We start from the raw sequence: 19,030 nt of genomic DNA, 5'->3' as shown, positions 1-19,030 counted from the left end.
TCCATTCTACTCCTGTGCTTTGCCTACAGCCTGAGGTGCAGTATGGGCTCGTTCCTCCTTCGTGAGTGTGGTGGGGGACTGCAAACCTTTGGTACGAGAGCTGCCTGTTTGTGTGTGCAACGTGGTGTAACATCACCACAGAGGTGCCATCGTGGTGAAATTCATTTCAGATGTGACAGTCAGGCACTAAATCACTGGCCTCCTATCACTGTCTCAGAGGGGGTCCTTTATTTAGCTGCCTTTGGACTGAGTCTCACCACCTTTCTCCCAGATGTGTAGGGACATGATAACAGTATCATTTTAACAGACAAACTTATTTAGTGCCAAAATGAAAAGTGATGGTCCTTGTTTTGCCCTTGGTGTCTATTACAAGCTAATTGGACTTCTTGGCCATTCAGGCATACAGAGTGTGCTGGAAATCACAGAATCACAGAATTCTGAAATGGTTTGGGTTGGGAGGGACCCCAAAGTTCATATAGTTCCAACCTCCCTGTCATAGGATACCTTCTGGTAGACGAGGTTGCTCCAAGCATCATCCAACCTGGCCTTGAACAGTTCCAGAAATGGGGCAAACTGTGCCAGTGCCTCACCAGGAAGAATTTCTTCCCAATATCCCATCTAACCCTGCCCTCTGGCAGTGGGAAGCCATTCCCCCTTGCCCTGTCACTCCATGCCCTTGCCCAAAGTCCTTCTCCAGCTCTCTCATAAGCCCTTTAGGCACTGGAGGGGGAAAACAATTTTTCTTGCCAGACCGTCCAGGGTGCCCACTGGATCTCACAACAAGTACAGGAGGAAAAGCCAGCGCGTGAGTGGTTGTAGATTAAGGTAGAATTGCCTTAAGAGGGAATCCCACGATTCGGCTGCTTCAGAAGCCACGCAGGGGAATTGCGGTGAGTAAGTGAGCTGGTATTGCTGTCAGATCTGACTCCCAGCAGCTGGTTTTACTTACTACATTACAGCCAGTCCTACTCCCAGCACGAGTGAGCATGGCTCAGCCCTCTGGCATTGAGCAGAGGCGTCTCCTGAACCGCTGGAGAAGCTGGAGAGTCACAGCAGCCCTGAGCTGAGCAGCAGCTTCAGCTGAGAATGAAAACTGAGTGCAGGGAAAAGCAAACCACTGCTGGTGGTAACCAGGAGTGCTTCCCAAGTGCATCAGCAGTGGGGCTAATATCAAAGAGAATTCAAACACCTCCCTGTTTGGAAGCCTCTGTAGGAGAAGAAGATGTTAAATCCTGAGGAAAGGCATCCAGCAGCCTGATTTCCCCATGCTCCAGACCAACAGGCAGCTTGGTGGCTGCAGGGTGATTCCACGCCCCCACTAAATATTCCAGCAGAAAGGCAGACTGTGCATCACCTTGTTGGCTTGGGCTGAGCATCTTCAGATCCTGTTTCTTCTCTAATTCCCAGCTATCTCATATAAATCCTAGCTACACCTTTCAGGGATTTGGGATCAGTTACCTGGTTGTCACCTCCCTCTGCATCCCTGAGGCTGGAGGACTGTCACTTCAAGCACGGGCAAAGCGTGTAGGTACACTGTGCAAGTACTGACAGGTTTTCACACAGTGGAAAAAAAGGAGCAGTCTTGGCTGCCTGGTGAAAATGAAAATTTCTCTTGGACTTGGTTTAGGCAGCTCCTCCCAATGAAAAGAAAAAGAAAAAAAGAAAAAAGTTAAAATTAATAAAAGGCAAATTTTTCCAGGTTGATATGATGAAAGGAAATAGAAGGTGGTTGTGTATCAAGTGGTGGCAGTTCTTGATGCAGAATGTCCTCACTAGTGACTAAAAGAGTGACTAAAAAAGCCATCACTTGAAAAACAGTCATCACACTGCTCAATGATGCTCTTCTCTCTCTCTGCATTTCCCTTTCAGACTGTGACTTGGATGTGATACTTGGCTTTGATGTCACGGATGTCGGGCCCGGCCAAAATATATTCAATTCCCAGAGAGGTCTGGAGTCGCGGGTCGAGTCGGTGCTGAACAGGATAACGCAGATGCAGAGGATCAGCTGCACTGGCAACCAGGCACCCAGCGTCAGGGTGGCCATCATGGCCCAGGCACAGGGGGGGCCCGTGGAGGGACTGGACTTCTCCGAGTACCAGCCCGAGCTGTTCGAGCGGTTCCGGGACATGCGCAGCCGCGGGCCCTACGTCCTCACTGCGGACACGCTGAGATCCTACCTCAGCAAGTTCAGATCCTCGCCCTCCGGCAGCACCAAGGTCAGTCAAATCCAAGGCCACTGGGGGGGGGGCGTTGGCCAGGGAAGCTGGCTTCTGGTGTATTTAAAAAAAAAAAAAAGGCGACTGTAAACTCATAATGATTTTTTAAAAATTATTTGTTAAATAAGTAAATTTATTCACCGTAAATTTGGTCACCTAAACCCTGCCTGTTTCATGCGCCCTCACTTCATTGTCAGGGTCCCTGTCCTGACAGTTGATTGAGCATTGCTGCAGCCAGTGCCCATGACCACTGCTTGGCTGCAAACTATTGCTCTCCAGATATTTCCCTGATCGTGCTCTAGCAACAAACACCTGCATGAGACAATGTGCGGGAACCTGGCACAGAAATCCCTGGAAAAAACATGGCCTGGAAAAGGCACAGCAGTTCCCCCATCTCCTCTCAGATGAAGCATCCCCTGGAAAAAAGGCCCTTCAGGTTGCACTTTGATTGTGTTTCTGAAACTTTCTGATATAACCTTATTTCTCTCCCAGGTCATAATCCATTTTACTGATGGTGCAGATGACCCAATAAGTCAGCTGGAAGCTGCTTCATCTACTTTGCATGCAGAAGGTAAACCTTTTACTCTGCAAGGCAGTGATTATAGTCCATGTTTACATGTGGCCCATCTTACCCCCATTTCTCATGAATCCACTGGCTTTGGGCAGTAAGGAATAAGGATTTCATGAGTTCTACAGGCACTGGCTGTTCTTCACTGCCTTCCTGTGATATTTAGCTGCCTGCAGCCACCTAAGCACGTGGGTAACTCGCACTGAATGTGCCCATTCTCTGTCGAATAAGCTCCTTTTGCAATCAGAGAGGTAGATAAGGATGTGTCATCACCGGGGAGGGTGTGCAGGCTCTGCAGAGCACCTCGCCCCATCCCAAAGCCCCCTCTGCTTCCCCCCCTCAGGTGTCAACGCTCTCATCTTCGTTGGGCTGGACCGAGTGAGCAATTTTGACAGAGTGATGCAGCTGGAGTTCGGCCGTGGCTTCACCTACAACAGACCTCTCAGAGTTAATCTGCTGGACCTGGATTTCGAGCTGGCAGAGCAGCTCGTAAGTAACTTGGCACAGGCAGCGCTGCCTTGTAATGCTGGAGGGAAGCCCACGGCTGGATCTCCTGCAGGGCTGAACCGTGGCTGAATCACACCCTCTTGGCTCTGCTCCTCCCCCCTCCCTACCTCACGTCAGCTCTTCTTGCAGATGCCACAGCAAGCAAAGGGAAGAGCAGATCATGGTGCTGCCTGGTCTCCTACTGCTCCAGACGAGTGGGATGGGATAAGACACCATCAAAAGCTGCCCTGCCAAAAATCTGCCCTCTGCCTGTATTTATACTGTTGGGGTTTTTAACCTTATGGTAGTGCCCTGTCATACCCAGCTTCTTGCAGAAGCACTGCTTTCTAGGTTTCTTTCCCCAAGCTGATTCTGTTTAGTTAGTTTCTACTTAATATTTATGTAATCTGAAAAAGCAAACAAACAGTAAGTCACTGTATTTCAGACATGCTTTTGACAGACAAAGGAGTTATCCTTTAAGGTCCCTGTCAATCCAACCCATTCCATGATTCTTTCTTCTTCAAGATTTACTGCCCTCCCATATACATAGACCCTCTTGAGCCTGTTGATTATTTGCTCTCAACCTTGGAATGTCCAGTTCCCCCCAGTTTCTCATCTGCTACCAGCATGGTTGAGGACCTTTTGCAGTAGATTTAATAAGACTGGGCTTAACCACTGATCCCTGTGGTAATCTTGCTAAGCCCTTCTCCGCACATCAAAGTGCAGCCACTTGGGAGTGAACCTTGGGTTTTGGGATAAAAGCTAGTCTTCAGCCCATCCCCAAGTAATTCAGCCTAGGAAAACCCTTCCAAAATGTAAATGTGCAAAGCTGGCAGGAAACATTTGCAGCCAGCAATGTACTTGGCAATGAAAGTTATTTTTTTTTTCTTTCCGCCGGATGATGCAAAAACCAGCTGCAATTTCTCTGGGCCTGTATCTTTCTTTTGAATTTTTTTTTCTTTACTATATACTCACAAATGGTTCTCAGCCTGCATGTTGCTGGTGAGCTACTCACTGCCACAACTTTCTTGTGGCCTATTCCACAACCAGGATTGGTTTCTTTGGAGCTGAGATTTCTCTCTTCAGTGACAGGCTCTGCTCTGGGGACTGGTTTCCTACTAAATGCACTCTATGAATTCTGCCCCACACAGTTCCCATTTAAACCCTCCTTCTAATGTCCAAAATATAGTGTTGGCTTCTTCTTCCTAACCACATAACCTAACCAGTCTGCCAACACACACCTCCCTCTCTTGCTGTCGGGGGTGTTTCAAGGCAGAGGGACCCCAAAATGCTGCTGGGTCAATGTTATGTTTGTCACAGGAGCAGTTCCAGAGCCTTGCAGGAGTCATGGGGCTCTGCCAAGTTTCTTACATCTTTATGTTGTGTCCTGTGTTGTTTGCTGCAGGACAACATTGCAGAGAGGACGTGCTGCAAGGTCCCGTGCAAGTGTTCAGGACAGAGAGGGGACAGAGGTTTGCCAGGCCGCATAGGACCAAAGGTAGGTCATTTCATCTGGGGATAAAGGGCCCCTGTGCAAGGGACCCCGGTGGTGATGGGTGAGTGATGGGCAGGTTGTAGTGGATGATGTTAACGAGGGAATCATCTCCACCCACAGTGGGTGATGTTAACGAGGGGATCATCCCTCATTTTAAAACTGACCCTGGGCCATGCACGGGGGTTGAGAGCTGCTCTTCTTCCCTTTCCTCACAACCTCTGTGTTGTAAAACATCCAAGAGGGCAGGGAGGAGTGGCTGGAGGAAGGAGGCGAAGCATCTTGTGGAACAATTTCAGGACATCAAAAGGAGATGATTTCTCTCATTAACTTGTTTACACAGATGACCAAGTAGCTGCTTTGTGAAAATCTAGGGAAATCTGGGATATCAATCACAGAACTATGAAAGAAATGCATAATCCTCTCTGTTGTCTTCTAGGGTGTCACAGGTGATCTTGGATACGGGGGCTATCCTGGTGATGAAGGAGGACCGGTGAGTGGTTGTCCCTGCTCAAGCAGGGGCCTCACTATAGCAAAGCATTTGGAGGCTTTTCCACTAAATATTTTCTGCTGGGGATGTGGGTGTGGATTAGAAGAGACAGAAAGTAGAACTTCTGTTTCCCCTCCCAATTGCCTGAGTAGCAACTCAGGTCCCAGCTGCTCCTGGGATAAAGTCAGTCAGGAGCTTCTTGAGAGCTGGAGAAGAACTCCCATTACTTGATGTGACCCAGGTCTGTGCTGTTTCTCCAAGGCAAATAAAATCCCCAGCTTCATCAAAGCTGCAGCCTATGCCAAAGTTTTCCTGCAGCTGAAAGGTTTGAGTTAGTCCAAGGATGGAACCAAGAGGGGTGTTTCCATCACGTGGCAGACAACATGAGTCCCATGACTTCTTACTAGCACTGCTTCATCCAAACTCTTCATGAATCCCACGTCACCCCTGTAATAAACATCCCTGAGGCATCACTCCTGGGAGGTGAAGCCGAGGTCAATGGCACAGGCTGGAGCCAAGTGCTGCAGTGAGACACTGCGTGCAAGGCAGTGTTTTCCTGGGGCCTGGAGGTCAGGATGGGATTACATGCCTATGCAGAGCTCTGGGGGTTTCATCTCATCATTTTATTTTTGAAAGAGAAGTTTTATAAAGCTCCTTCATAGCTGAGAGTTTGGGAAGGATGTTTCTCTCCCAGTGACAAAGACTTGCAGGTGGTCTCCACGTGAGGAACGTTGTGGGCAGGAGGTGGTGGGGTGATCAGGCAAAACCTGATGTTCCATTTGCTCCTGTGCCTCCAAGCCACCTCCTGTGGCAGTTAGCCACAGAAACTCGCTTAGCAGGCAAACCCTGACCATTGCTTTTCCCCCTGCATGCAACAGGGTGAGCGTGGACCACCGGGTGTGAACGGGACACAAGGTTTCCAGGGATGTCCCGGGCACAGAGGAACGAAGGTATGTGTGGCACCAGCCTGCACGGAGCAGACCCAGAGTCCAGTGGGTGGGAATCCACCAAGGGCAACTCCTGCTGCTTTAGAAGGTCACACAACAGCTGCCATGTCCATTCCAGTGGTGGTGTCCACCTGGCCAAGCACCGAGGCTTTCAGCATGAGTCGTGGCTTTAGTGTTGCTGTGAAGAGCAAAAAGGAAGCCCAGAGACACCCAGGCTCAATCTAAGACAAGGCTGATCTATTTTCTGCAGTCTGGCTCTGGGGGAAAGATTTGGGAAGAGATGGATCTGTTCTTAACACCAAAAAGTGGCTCAGAGCTGGGACAGTGTGTGGATGGAGACAAATGAGCCATGGCTGTGGCTTTAAAGAGGAACCTTGAGCTAATCATTCAGGACAGCAGCCAGAAAAGGTGGGGAAACATATAATATTTATGGGAAATATTCAGTGAAATTAAGGGGATGTTTCCTACCATTTGCTCTGACCACAAGGTCCTCTATCAAGGAGAAAAGGAATGCATGAACCAAGCCCATTAGTTGCAGCTGAGATACTGAGTCTCTTTAAAAATCTGTCCAGCCTTGTCAAAGGCACCAGGACTGGCTCTAGATTAATATAAAAATGGATGCAGGGAGAAAAAAAAGTCAGTGGAGAAAGAGTTGTGGCTAAGGAGTGAGCTATTTTACTGGATGAGCTGGATTAACCCCACGATACACATATTTTATCTTGGCACAAGCCTTGAGGAGGCAGCTGAAGAAAAATATTGGCATAAGAGGAAACAGACAAAGTCTTGCCCTGGTCCTGGCTCTGGGTCTGCCACCAAGCCCAGCCCTCCTTCTCCACCACTTCCCATGGCAATGAACTGGACAAAAATGGAGTAACTCCCTTTTCTGATCTCTTTAGGGTTCTCGGGGATTCCCAGGAGAGAAGGTAGGGAGCTATTTCCTCACACCACGGTGGTGAGCATGAATGTATGGACACATCAGGATCCCCTTTCCTGTTCCCTTTTCCCTCAGTGAGCATTTGCCCTTTGCCTCTCTTCCACAGGGTGAACTGGGAGAAATGGGCCTGGATGGTATTGATGGAGAAGAGGTCAGTCATTTTAATTGCTTTACTCCTTATAAGAAGATGCTTCAGTGAAGTGTTTAAGGAGCACTTTGGAAGTGACAAATATGGTAAAATATTTTTCTTTTTTTAGGGAGACAAGGGTTTGCCTGGCTCCTCTGGAGAGAAGGGATACCCCGGCAGGAGGGTAGGCTTTAATCACAGTGGGGCTAAGGGATGGTGTCAAGGTGGATTTGAGCCAGGGGAGGGGGGAAAGCCATCACACTGCCCTCAGCGATGAGGACCTGATGCTTTTGACAGGGAAGGGCTGCTCTCCCAACCCTCTGTGTTTTCCTGCAGGGTGATAAGGGAGTTAAAGGTGAACGAGGAGAGCGAGGTGACCGCGGGGTCCGTGGAGATCCGGTAAATACTGCTGAGACATCTGCTTGATTTTCCACCCACTCCCCACCACTCCTGGGGGTCATCAGCTCAGGCTTATTAGATGGTGCTTGACAGTGGCAGGTCCAGTGACAGAGCAGGAACTGGGAGGTGACATGTGGGCACCACATGCCTCTTGATACCAACCTGTCAATCACTGTTTCACTATATTAAAATCCCCCTTCCTCCCCTTCTTTGGTATTATTACTTCTCCCTTGAAAAGCTGTGTCTGACTGAAAACAGCAATAATACTTCATCTATTTCAGTCAAAAAAGAAAAAAAAAAAAAGAAAAGTTGGTCCTGAGCTCTGGCATGAGCAGTTTATGATGCCTGAGTTTCATGTCCCACTTACACAGATGTTTCTCATTGCTCTGTTGCTTTCAGGGAGATTCGGGAGCTGATAACACTCAACGGGGATCCAGGGGCCAAAAGGGTGAAATTGGACCAATGGTAAAATTTCTTTGCTGTCTTGTGTTGTTTTTTGGTTTTTTTACAATAGGATGGGAAAGAGGAAGTATGAAAAAAGGGTGCTGTCAAAACCATGGAGGTTTCTTAAACTCATCATGCCTTGTCAGATGGAATGGGGTTTTTTTCCACTAGAAAATGTTTCTGGTTTGCAATTTTCTCTGTGAAGATGTCAGTTTAGAAGATGTTTCGTGTAAAAGGTGCCTTTTCAAAAAAAATTGTTATTTTACAATGCCTTTTTTGATATTTTCACTGAAAACAACTTTGCATATGGAAATTAACTTCATATGTTCTTATAGGTCATATACAGAAATGGAGAACTGTTTGGATGATACCAAATCTGAACCTCCTGATTCCCCTGAAACATTGGGAAAAAAAAACAAAACAAAACACACTCTCCTTGGAAAGTTTCAAAAATCATATGTTTTAAAATCAGCTCAGAATAAAAGTGCACCTTAAAATGTCAGAAGGCACTTCCCAAAGAATGGGGATGTCAAACTGTGCTGGCTCAGAAACTTGATGGAAAGTCTCTGTGACTTGATAGAGGGATTCTCACCAATGCAGGACTATTAAGTAATGTGTGAGAACATGAAAGGATCCAATTTTTGAGCTGAACATATTTTCCCAGTGCCTGCTCATTTCAGGGCTCTCACCTGAGTTTTGTTTTTCCCTTAGGGAGAACCAGGACCGCCAGGGCTCAGGGGCCAAGACGGTGGAGTCGGGAGGAAGGTGAGATGCCAGACCCCCAGTCAGCAGGGGCCCAGCTTAGATTGACAAAAGCTTTTTCCCTCCTGCCCTTCCATGTACTTTGTTTCACAACCATCAGGGATGCAACCTCAAAAACCCACAAAGCAAAAAAAAACCCAAAAACACCCGAGCTCAAAAAGAAAAAGCCTGGGGGGCTTCCTTGCTTGTTGTAGAGATTTTAAAGGCCTAACCCTGAATTAATTCCCATGCAAATAACTCAGTGCTCAGATCAGTGGAGCTAAAACTGATTTCTATGTAAGGCCAGGCTGGACAGGGCTTGGAGCAACATGGCAGGGGGGAGTGGAATTAGGGTCTTAAAGGTCCCTTCCCACCCAAACCATTCCATGATCCTGTGATATGCATCTGCATTTGGCTGCTAGTTTTGAAAAAGCAAAAGCCAAACTGGAGCTGGTGTGACTGGAACATCTGGAGATGCCTTCCCTGCTCCCATCCCAGGGATGGTGACACACTCCTGCACACATGAGGGAGCAACACACCTATGTGGCGGAGCGTTGGGGGATGTGAGGAGGGAGAAAACATGCCAGAGTTTGATTAGAGACAGCTGACCATGTGGATTTCTCTCTCCCTCTCTCCCCAGTAGTTTAAACAATTCAAATTTAATTTTGGACTCAGAGCAGCATAGTTACATGGACATAAAAGCAATAGAGAACCGTGTGGTTTCATACTCCAGTAACAAGCCTCATTGTTTCTCCGTTCCAGGGTATGACAGGACGAAGGGGACAGATAGGGGTTAAGGTAAGTGCTGATGGGGACAGCACCTTGGGCTCCTGCCACACCATGGACCAGGCAGCACCACAGCACCCAAAGACATGTGCCAAGAGATGGGCCCTCTCTGCCTGCTCTGTCCCCCAGATTTCCCTGCTCCTCCTGCTCAGGCTCATCTCCATGTATGCTTCTAGCTGGACTGGGTGCAGAACCAGCTGTTCTGGGGCTACCTGTCCTCTGCAGCATTCCCTGGTCAGATGTTTTGTCTCCATGTGCCGCTGGAGCAGTGTAACAGGGTCAAAGCATAAAGGAGGTTGATGCCCATTGATTGTAGGGGGACAAATTACCCCACCCATGCTGTACTTATTCTCTGCTATAACTATATTCTGAAAAAAGAGCCAAACCCAGAAAAGAAACAAACAACACCCTCCCTAAAAAAAAAAAGATCTGTTCTTCCCTGCTCCTCGTGCAGTTGTAAATGCCCTGAGATCTCCTTTCCCTTTGCATGATGTTGACCATGTCCCCCCATGCCAACCTGCACTGTCCTGTTCTGTACTTCCAGGGCACCGCGGGCGCTCCCGGTCAGGCGGGACCGGCTGGAGAACAAGGCATGCGAGGGCCTCAGGTCAGTGAGTCTGCAGCAGAGCAAATGTCTGGCCTCATGGTGCTGCTGTCTTGTTTCATCACAACCACTTATCCAAAGAGTCTCATGAGCAGGGACTGTCAGGGTTTGGGTATTTTTGGGTGTGCTGCATCCTGGCTGTGCTGCCCAGGGACATCAAGCCTGGTGCATTCACACCACCCAAAGTGTGATGAGTTTATAAACCATCTCTCAGGTGCTGCAGCATTTGCTTTCTTTGGGGTCTTGGTGTGTTTCTGCCTGTGTGTGTCCACAGTGTCTCTTTTCTCTCCGTGCAGGGTCCACCTGGCCAGCTTGGCACACCAGGCATAAGAGGAGAGCAGGGTGTTCCTGGACCCAGGGTAAGCCTGCTGCTGCTTCTCAGGCATTGACCCAACTATATCCTTGTTGAACTAACAAGATTCAGCCAATGTGTCTTTCCATTCCCTAGGGCTCCAACTCTGTTCCACTCTCTTGTAACACACTCTTCCAGCATGATTCTCCTCTCAACTTACGCTAAAGATTTCTTGATCAAGAGTTATGGAAGAAAAAAGTTAAAAGCGACCACAGAGGGGTTAGGACTTCAGCATTTGACCTGTTATGGTTTGCCATTTTAGTTCAAAAACACCCCTGAGTGACTGGAAGGGCATCTTCTGTGACCTTTCACCCTCTGAAGCCAGAGCATAACCATCTCACATGCTTCCTGGGGGGCCCCATGTATTTATTTCTCTCTCCTACTACATGGACATAAAACCAGACAATCCTGCATTTCCCCATGATTTTTCCCCTCCTGCTTTCCCAGGGGGTTCTCTAAGGACAATATGCTGCTGACATTTTTATTGAACTGAGCTGGACATTCAGCTCTTCCCAACCATGAACTGGACTTCTGAATTTCCTAAGGTGTTTTGAGAGGCACCAGCCCTACTAGTCAATATATGATTTCTGTGGTCACCTCATTCCCTGGTTTCTGGCACTCAAGTTTTCTTGACAATATGCCTCTCCCCATTTCCACTCCAGGCTGGTGGTGGACCTCCAGGAACCCCAGGAGAGCGCGGCAGGATCGGTCCCCTGGGACAGAAGGTATGTCTTCATGAGCACTTGGCATCAGCAACCAAAACAGCATTGAAAAGCTTCTGGATTTTGCATGAGCTTAAAAAAATATATGAGATGAACCTCTTGGGCTTGTCCAGTGTGGAGTGAAGTGAGGTCAGTGCTCTGGTTGCCTCATTAGGCTCCTGTTTCATCAAACAGAGAGGCAAAAGTAATCAAGTAACTGGGCAGATTTTCAGATGATGCCCACATGGGAAGGTTGTTGTGCTGGATCTCTCCAGACCCTCCATATGATTTTAACTTTCCTGAAATCACTAAAGGTCCCACTAAAGAGCAAGAATTTGGCAGAATTGCTGGCTGTGTAGGTCCAACTGTGCCTCTCTGCCACAAGGACCACTGCAGACTGGTTTGTGTAAAGAAACCAGAGCTGATGGGGTGGGAAAGGCTCAGAGCTGCCTGGAATTCCAGCACATGCTTTAACAGATGCTCCTGTTCACAGGGTGAGCCTGGAAACCCGGGACTGAAAGGGCCGAATGGACAGCCAGGCCCACGAGGAGAGATGGTAAGTGTGGCCTCACCCTCACACCTTTGAGGACACTTAAAGAACTTGGAGGAACCTTTAAGAGTTTCTCAAAGGCCTGTGCTTGAGTGGGTTCTTTCTGTTGATGCTGTTGGACCTGTGGGGTTTCAGCTATTTATATATGACTTCATATTAACAACTTTGGCTTTCCAATTTTAGGGTGATGACGGACGAGATGGAATTGGTGGCCCAGGTCCTAAAGGCAGAAAGGTAGGTGTATGCTCAGCATGCCCAACTCCTTAACAAAGACAAGGAAGTTGCCAAGGTCTCCAGTGCAGATGGAGAAGGGCATTTTGTAAAACATATTCAAATAAACCTTTCTGTTGTTTCAGGGAGAACGTGGCTTCGTAGGCTACCCGGGGCCCAAGGTAGGGTGCAGCCCATGAGCTATACATTCCTTTTCCAGGGAATGTAGCCATGATCCTGCAGATTTAGAGCTATAATTTGTGTTTTTCCCCAACCAGGGTGGACCTGGTGACCGTGGTGTTGCTGGAGGCCCCGGCCCAAAAGGAAACAGGGGCCGCAGAGTAAGTTGGATCATGACACAGCTTTTCCCTTCTGCATGAACACCCTGAAAAGATGTACACATCTTTTCCTCCAAGTGCTCCTGGCAGTTCTCCTGCAGATATTCACAGGTAGAACTTCTCTTTGTCTCTAGGGAGATGCAGGAGAACCTGGGGCACCTGGACAGAAAGGAGAGATTGGATATCCTGGACCATCGGTAAGTGTTCATGGCATTGCTGATGGAGCCTCTGGCTTCACCCTTGGAGAGAATCCTGACTGAGGAATGTGATGGTCCCTATTGGTGCCAGGCATTGAAAAATAAACCCATCACCTCCTCCTGCTGATTTCAAGTTGGGCAAATCCCTCTTTATTTGTCTTGGATGTGACTCTAAATTTCTAACTAGCTGTTTATCACTGATAAATATTTACCCATCCTCAAACCGAAGGAAAAATTCAAGAGACACATTCTTACCAGGCAGTAGGATTTCCCCATGGCAATATGCCCCTTAAAATTCCTTCTAGGACATTCTCAGCTCCTTATCATTTATCACCCCACACAGGATATGGTCCATGACCAAACCTGGCTAGTACAGAGCATCCTGAAAAGGCCAAGGTGACTGGAACTTATAGCATCATAAGTTATAGAAACAAAAAGTCATAAAATGGTTTGGGTTGTAAAGGACCTTAAAGGTCATCTAGTTCAAACCCCTCTTTTGGGTTTGGTCTCAGCTATGTTTACTCCCCACATGGGAAAGCACTTCCCCCTATGCTGGAAACACAGATGAAAACAGACATGTTTTCCCTTGGCTTCTGCATAACCTGTGGTTAAATAATTATTCTGACAGTGTTCATGTGGCACCCTGAAAATACACACTGCTTTGAATTTATTTATTTTTTTTTTATACAGGGGCTTAAGGGCGATAAAGGAGAATCCAGAGATGTAAGTGTGGCATAATTTCTCTCTTGTTTTGAAATACTCTTTGGTTGGCTGTGTGACATATCTCCTTTTCCCCCCTTTCTCCCTCTCTTTTATTTTGTGAAGCACTGTGCGCTTGTGCGGAACATCAAAGACAAATGCCGTGAGTACATCAGTGCTCTGCTAAGTCCCTTTCTCTACCCTTCTTTGCCCATCATGTTACATGACTGGCACTGACCATGCTGCTTTTTCTCTCCATCTCTTCCACAGCTTGCTGCTATGGTAAGTCACATTCAGCCTTTTAAACCCCAGGGTGACCGTGTGCCAGAATTGTTGCCCGTCCCACACGCATGGTATGAATGATTTACCCCTGCTGAGGACGTGGTCCTTGCACCCTGACAGCTGTTTGAGGCTTGATTTGTTCCCAATGCACATTCCTGGCAGGTCCCAAGGAGTGCCCTGTGTTCCCAACCGAGCTTGCCTTTGCTATCGACACCTCCTCGGGCGTGGGCAGGGAAGTTTTTAACAGGATGAAGCAAACTGTGCTCAGAGTCGTCAACAACTTAACCATCGCTGAGAGCAACTGTCCTCGTGGTGCCCGGGTGGCTTTGGTCACCTACAACAACGAGGTCACCACAGAAATCCGCTTTGCTGATGCCAGAAAGAAATCCAGCCTCCTCCAGCAGATCCAAAACTTCCAGGCAACCCTGACCACAAAGCCACGCAGCCTGGAGACTGCCATGTCCTTCGTGGCCAGGAATACCTTCAAGCGTGCCCGAAGTGGCTTCCTCATGAGGAAGGTGGCTGTCTTTTTCAGCAACGGGGACACGAGAGCCTCCCCGCAGCTCAACGACGCCGTGCTGAAGCTCTACGATGCCGGGGTCATACCCGTGTTCCTCACCAGCAGGCAGGATGCGGTCCTCAGCAGAGCTCTGGAGGTTTGGGGTCGTTCACCCTTTCTTTCCTTTTCTGCTCGTGACCTCAGTCTGGTTTGCAGGGGAGACTGATGGCATTGGATCCTACAGGCAGTGAGGGGTTGGCTTCCACAGGCCTCTCAAGTGCTTCGGCGCTGAGAAAACATTGCTGGCCAAACTCATCCAGTGTGTCTATTGGGAGAGAAATCCTAATTCCACAGTCACCACAGCGCGTGCTGTGAAACGCTGCTGAGGTTATCATGAGTCATTTGTATTCCGGACCACGGCTCCAGGGTGCCAGGTGTGGTATGAAACAGAAGGAAGGAGTCTCCATAGAGAGAAAGGTCTGGCAGAAAATTCAAAGGGTGGGAAGATTGGAAGTACTTAGCATTGTTGGCAGGGGGAGAGTGGACATGCAGAGATTTAAAGCCACAAAAAAGCCCCAGACGAGCACACTGAGCACTGGTTCAAGCACTTGATCCTTTTCTTGGAGTTTGTGACTCTAAACTAGTCCCACTAACACACGTCAGGGCCATGAGGCTCCTCCAAATGGGATCCACCAAGGCCACTGTGCTGAGCAGAGAATCTCTCAGAGTTGTGCCTTGCCTTCACTTACTCCAAGCTGAAAACAGGAGAAGGCAGCATTGCTAACACTGTGTTTCTCTGTTTCCATCTAACCAGATCAACAACACAGCAGTTGGCCATGCCATTGTTCTTCCAGCCAGCGGCAGTCAGCTGAATGAAACTATCCAAAGGCTCTTGACTTGTCACATTTGTCTGGGTAAGGCATCCAATTTCTCCTCTAGACAGTGCTAAATCCTTCTGGTCACACAGCAGTCAGTTGTAAGTGGTGCAGAAGGGAAGCCCAGCTGGGAGCCAGCCCTTTTGTTGATGAAGAAAAGGGATTCATGTTCTTGGGTTGAGCAAAAAACATTGGCATTGTTGAATGAGGCACACTGGGGTTTCTCAACTTTGTAAAGAGAAGCTCCTTTTTAGTCTGGTTCCCACTTTAACAGCCCAAATACTGGTAGCAAAATGCTCTCAAAGATGGCCTTCTGCCATTTATGACAGAGTGCTTCAGAGATCCTCTTGGATGCAGGAGCATGTAAAAGTTTTAAGTGCATAACTAAATATGTTGTGGTGTGAAATGAATTTGGTATCAAGTAATGGACCAGTGAATGTCCATGGCTTGATAGTATTTCATATGATGCAAGAGATTTTTACAAAGATAAAAGAGGGTGATTTTTAGTTCCTTCAGGTGAAACCTAATATATTTCTTCCTTAGATGTGTGTGACCCCAGTCCAACCTGTGGTGCTGTTACCCCGAGACTTGGATTCAGAGACAGAAGGGCAGCCCCAACAGATGTTGACACTGACATAGCCTTCATCATGGATAGCTCAGAGTCCACCACACCTCTGCAGTTCAGTGAGATGAAGAAGTACATTTCCCATCTTGTAAGTAACCTGGAAATCAGCTCGGAGCCAAAAGTATCCCAGCACCACGCAAGAGTGGCAGTTCTCCAGCAAGCTCCTTACGAACATGAAACCAACTCAAGCTTCCCACCAGTAAAAACTGAGTTCTCACTAACAGATTATGGATCCAAAGAGAAGATCATTAACTACCTTCACAACCAAATGACCCAGCTGCACGGCACAAGGGCTCTGGGCAGCGCAATTGAACACACAATAGCTCATGTTTTCGAGAGCGCACCAAACCGTCGGGATCTAAGAGTCATAGTTCTGATGATGACAGGCAAAGTGAACAAACAAGAACTTGAGTACCTGCAGAGGGTTGTCACCAATGCAAAATGCAAAGGGTACTTCTTTGTTGTCCTGGGCATCGGCAGGAAGGTGAATGCCAAGAATATCTACAGCCTAGCCAGTGAGCCAAGTGACGTGTTCTTCAAACTGGTCGATAAACCAGGAGAGCTTCATGAAGAGCCCTTGCTGCGTTTTGGCAGATTGCTGCCATCTTTTATCAGAAGTAAGTCTAACATCCTGCAACCAAAGTGTTATGGAAGGGGCAACTCAGAGGGGTTAATCTCACAGGTCTGGTCTACCTGCCTGTTGGCGGCGGGGGCTGGCTCCAGCATGGCCATCTCTAAGGGCAGTGGGGCCCACTGAAATTAGTCTCTTTTTATATCTTCTGTACTGTTTGGTGCATTTGTGGCTGCTCATAGGTTTGCCTAGCTGAGTAGGTCTGGGTTTTGTTCACTTTGGACTCCCCATCCCATCCCATCCCACGTTGGCTTACCAAGTAGAGTTTGTACTTCTGTCTGTTTTGACTTGGTCTCCATGGGCTCAGCTGTGGGATCTGACCTCATCCTGAATGGCTTGCCACTCACATCTGCAATATGTCCCATAGGGTCTGGTCCTGCTGAGGCTCTTGGCCCTTTGCAGTCTGCCAGCACTTCCTTGGAGCTCCTTGAACACCCAGCGAATCTTTCTTCCCAGTTTCAGCATAAATAACATGTCTAGCAGGCACTTGTATGGCTCAGGCTGAGATCTGGAGTTGCTGCATGCAGATGGACAGGATTCTTTGCTCAAGGATAAACAACGCTGCTGAGTTTGGGATGTGCAGACTACGCCTTGAAAATTTGCATCTCAGCTTAGCTGGAGACCCCAGGCTGGATCTCCAGCAGCCAGGGATCCTAAACACACCCAGACAGCAAGGACAAGAAATGGACCTTCTCTAAGAAAGCTAGTTTTTCTCTAGGAAAACTAGCTTTTAGCAAAAATTCCTAAAAATTAGACTAGTGGGCTGATAAAACCACTGATTCAGGAATGTCTTGCACTAAATAGAAAGCAAACATCTGGAAATAAATGTTTAGGTTTTCTCAGTTTGCTTTTTCCATTAGCTGCTTACAGCAGCCCTGGAAACTTCTAACTCTTGAAAAAACATCATCTCTGTGGCTGGAAGTGCCTTGTTTCAAGAAATCTGTTTACACCTGACAGACTAAGACGCACAACCCTCTGGTATCTTGTAGCTATGGCTCTCATGTTTGTAAACTGGAATAACAAATCTCCCAGTCCAGGGTGCTGCAGCAGCCACACCAAACATCAAGAGATATTCCACAGCAAATAAGAACAGAGAAGTTGGGAGTTTTTTTAAATGAATAAGAAATATATGTAATGTATTGCTGGTGGGTAACTATCATCCTCAACACCAGTGTTTAATGTCTCTCTCTGTCTCCAGGTGACTTTGCTTTCTACCTGTCTCCAGAGATAAGGAAACAGTGTGAGTGGCTCCAGAATGACCAGCAAGCCAGGAGCCAGCACCCTGTGCACACCGGGCAGAAAGCAGTGTAAGTATTGGTTTGTCTGCCAGAAAATGTGTTGCTTTTTGTCTCCCTCTTTATCTCAGAGAGAAGCCTTCACTTCACAGTTCCTGTTTGGAAAAAGAAAGCAAAAACAACTTCAATATCAACAGTCAGGATTGTCTTTTAATTAATATAATTTTAATAATATTTTAATTAATTTTAATAGCTCCCTTAGTGCTGCGTCAAAAGAGCAATAGAGATATCTGACAGAGAGGGGTAGACAAGTACACACATAATTTTAAATTTTGGTTCAATTTCATATTTATATATGTATAAAAATATGAAGGACGTATATGCTCCTTTGAATGTCTTGGTGAGGAATTCCAGAAATTACAATTAATTTGGGGGTTTCTGCTCAACACACTGTTTTCAGATGCTGGGCTACCCTGGATTATCTGATATAGAGATTCCATCACAGAATGCATCCTAGTATTTTCTGAAGAGAAGTGAAGGCTTGTGTCACCAAGACTCCCTGCTGGCACAGAGCTGTGCTGTCTTTAGAAGGTTGAGCCCCTTGAAATTAGGCATGTTACAGACCTGTCTGCTGAATCACAGAACAGTTTGGGTTGGAAGGAACCTGAAAGCTCATCGAGTTCCAACCCCCTGCCATGGGCAGGGACACCTTCCACTAGACCAGACTGCTCTGAGCCTTGTCCAAGCTTTCCTTGAAACACTTTGGAACACTCTTACATGTGTAAAGTTGGTGCATAGATAGACTTGTGCCCTGAGTGACGAGCAGTGCTCCCCAGCGCTTTTCAATGCTTGGTTGTGGGCAAACCTAAAGCTGGCAAAGACTGTTGACCTCGGGTGGGTTCTTGCCAGTGTTTTTTATGTCCTGTCCTCTCTGCTTCCAAAATCCTGCTCACAAAAAGAAAAGCTGTCTCAGCTGCTTTTGCTTCGGCAGGTACGTGGCACCCAACGCGACCCTGAGCCGGACCCTCGGTGCCAGCACCACGCTCAGCGCGACCATCAAGCCAGCGGCGAGCGCCCACGCCAGAACCACCACTGCCAGCACCACGGCCCAGAGCAGAGCCAGCGAGCAGAGCACGGCCAGTGCCGTGCTGCCAGCAAACACCACTGCTCCCAGCACAACCAGCACCACCGCCCACGCCAAGGCCACCGCCCGCGCCAGCGCCAACACCACGGCCGGCGGCAGGAGGAGGCAGGGCGGTACGTGAGCAGCTCTCCCCACACCAGCACTGCCTCCCCCTCGGCTGTGCCACAGGGGCTGTGCCTGTTCTTCCTCCCTGGGAGGATCACACCTACGGGAAATGTCTGTAAGACGCCAGATTTCGTGCTTGCAGAGACAAGTTTTTAGGGGCAAATCTGGAGATCTGTACTGGGGGGGTTGACTTGTCAACTCGTGTTGAGAATTTTAGGCAAAAATGATTGGGGGACAGGCTGACCACAGGCAAAACATAAGAAGAACATCTAAACCTGGGACAATCCATCCAGCAACAGGGAACTTCTCCTTCTAGTGTGGCCCTTTTGCTTTCTATGATTTCCTTGCAGCAT

The 19,030-nt window shown here is 48.0% G+C and overlaps 1 protein-coding gene across 7 annotated transcripts in view; it reads left to right on the top strand.

The window, feature by feature from the left end:
* Nucleotides 1-19,030, top strand: part of COL6A3 (collagen type VI alpha 3 chain) — a 60,859-nt gene that overhangs the window by 31,124 nt on the left and 10,705 nt on the right. For all 7 annotated transcript variants that reach the window (XM_027667845.1, XM_027667847.1, XM_027667844.1 and 4 more), the window contains 29 exons: nt 1,870-2,216; nt 2,709-2,787; nt 3,128-3,273; nt 4,676-4,768; nt 5,202-5,255; nt 6,131-6,202; nt 7,096-7,122; nt 7,240-7,284; nt 7,391-7,444; nt 7,597-7,659; nt 8,059-8,124; nt 8,815-8,868; nt 9,607-9,642; nt 10,175-10,237; nt 10,531-10,593; nt 11,249-11,311; nt 11,781-11,843; nt 12,021-12,071; nt 12,194-12,229; nt 12,326-12,388; nt 12,520-12,582; nt 13,273-13,305; nt 13,408-13,444; nt 13,552-13,563; nt 13,726-14,219; nt 14,877-14,976; nt 15,481-16,179; nt 17,392-17,500; nt 18,420-18,685. In XM_027667845.1, the coding sequence (XP_027523646.1) occupies nt 1,870-2,216; nt 2,709-2,787; nt 3,128-3,273; nt 4,676-4,768; nt 5,202-5,255; nt 6,131-6,202; nt 7,096-7,122; nt 7,240-7,284; nt 7,391-7,444; nt 7,597-7,659; nt 8,059-8,124; nt 8,815-8,868; nt 9,607-9,642; nt 10,175-10,237; nt 10,531-10,593; nt 11,249-11,311; nt 11,781-11,843; nt 12,021-12,071; nt 12,194-12,229; nt 12,326-12,388; nt 12,520-12,582; nt 13,273-13,305; nt 13,408-13,444; nt 13,552-13,563; nt 13,726-14,219; nt 14,877-14,976; nt 15,481-16,179; nt 17,392-17,500; nt 18,420-18,685 (3,351 nt within the window). The remainder of the gene's footprint in view (nt 1-1,869; nt 2,217-2,708; nt 2,788-3,127; nt 3,274-4,675; nt 4,769-5,201; nt 5,256-6,130; nt 6,203-7,095; nt 7,123-7,239; nt 7,285-7,390; nt 7,445-7,596; nt 7,660-8,058; nt 8,125-8,814; nt 8,869-9,606; nt 9,643-10,174; nt 10,238-10,530; nt 10,594-11,248; nt 11,312-11,780; nt 11,844-12,020; nt 12,072-12,193; nt 12,230-12,325; nt 12,389-12,519; nt 12,583-13,272; nt 13,306-13,407; nt 13,445-13,551; nt 13,564-13,725; nt 14,220-14,876; nt 14,977-15,480; nt 16,180-17,391; nt 17,501-18,419; nt 18,686-19,030) is intronic.

Source organism: Corapipo altera, unplaced genomic scaffold, assembly GCF_003945725.1.
Source record: "Corapipo altera isolate COAL_440 unplaced genomic scaffold, ASM394572v1 354, whole genome shotgun sequence".
In the NCBI taxonomy this organism is placed as follows: Eukaryota; Metazoa; Chordata; class Aves; order Passeriformes; family Pipridae; genus Corapipo; species Corapipo altera.
This window is presented reverse-complemented; position numbering and strand designations above follow the sequence as displayed.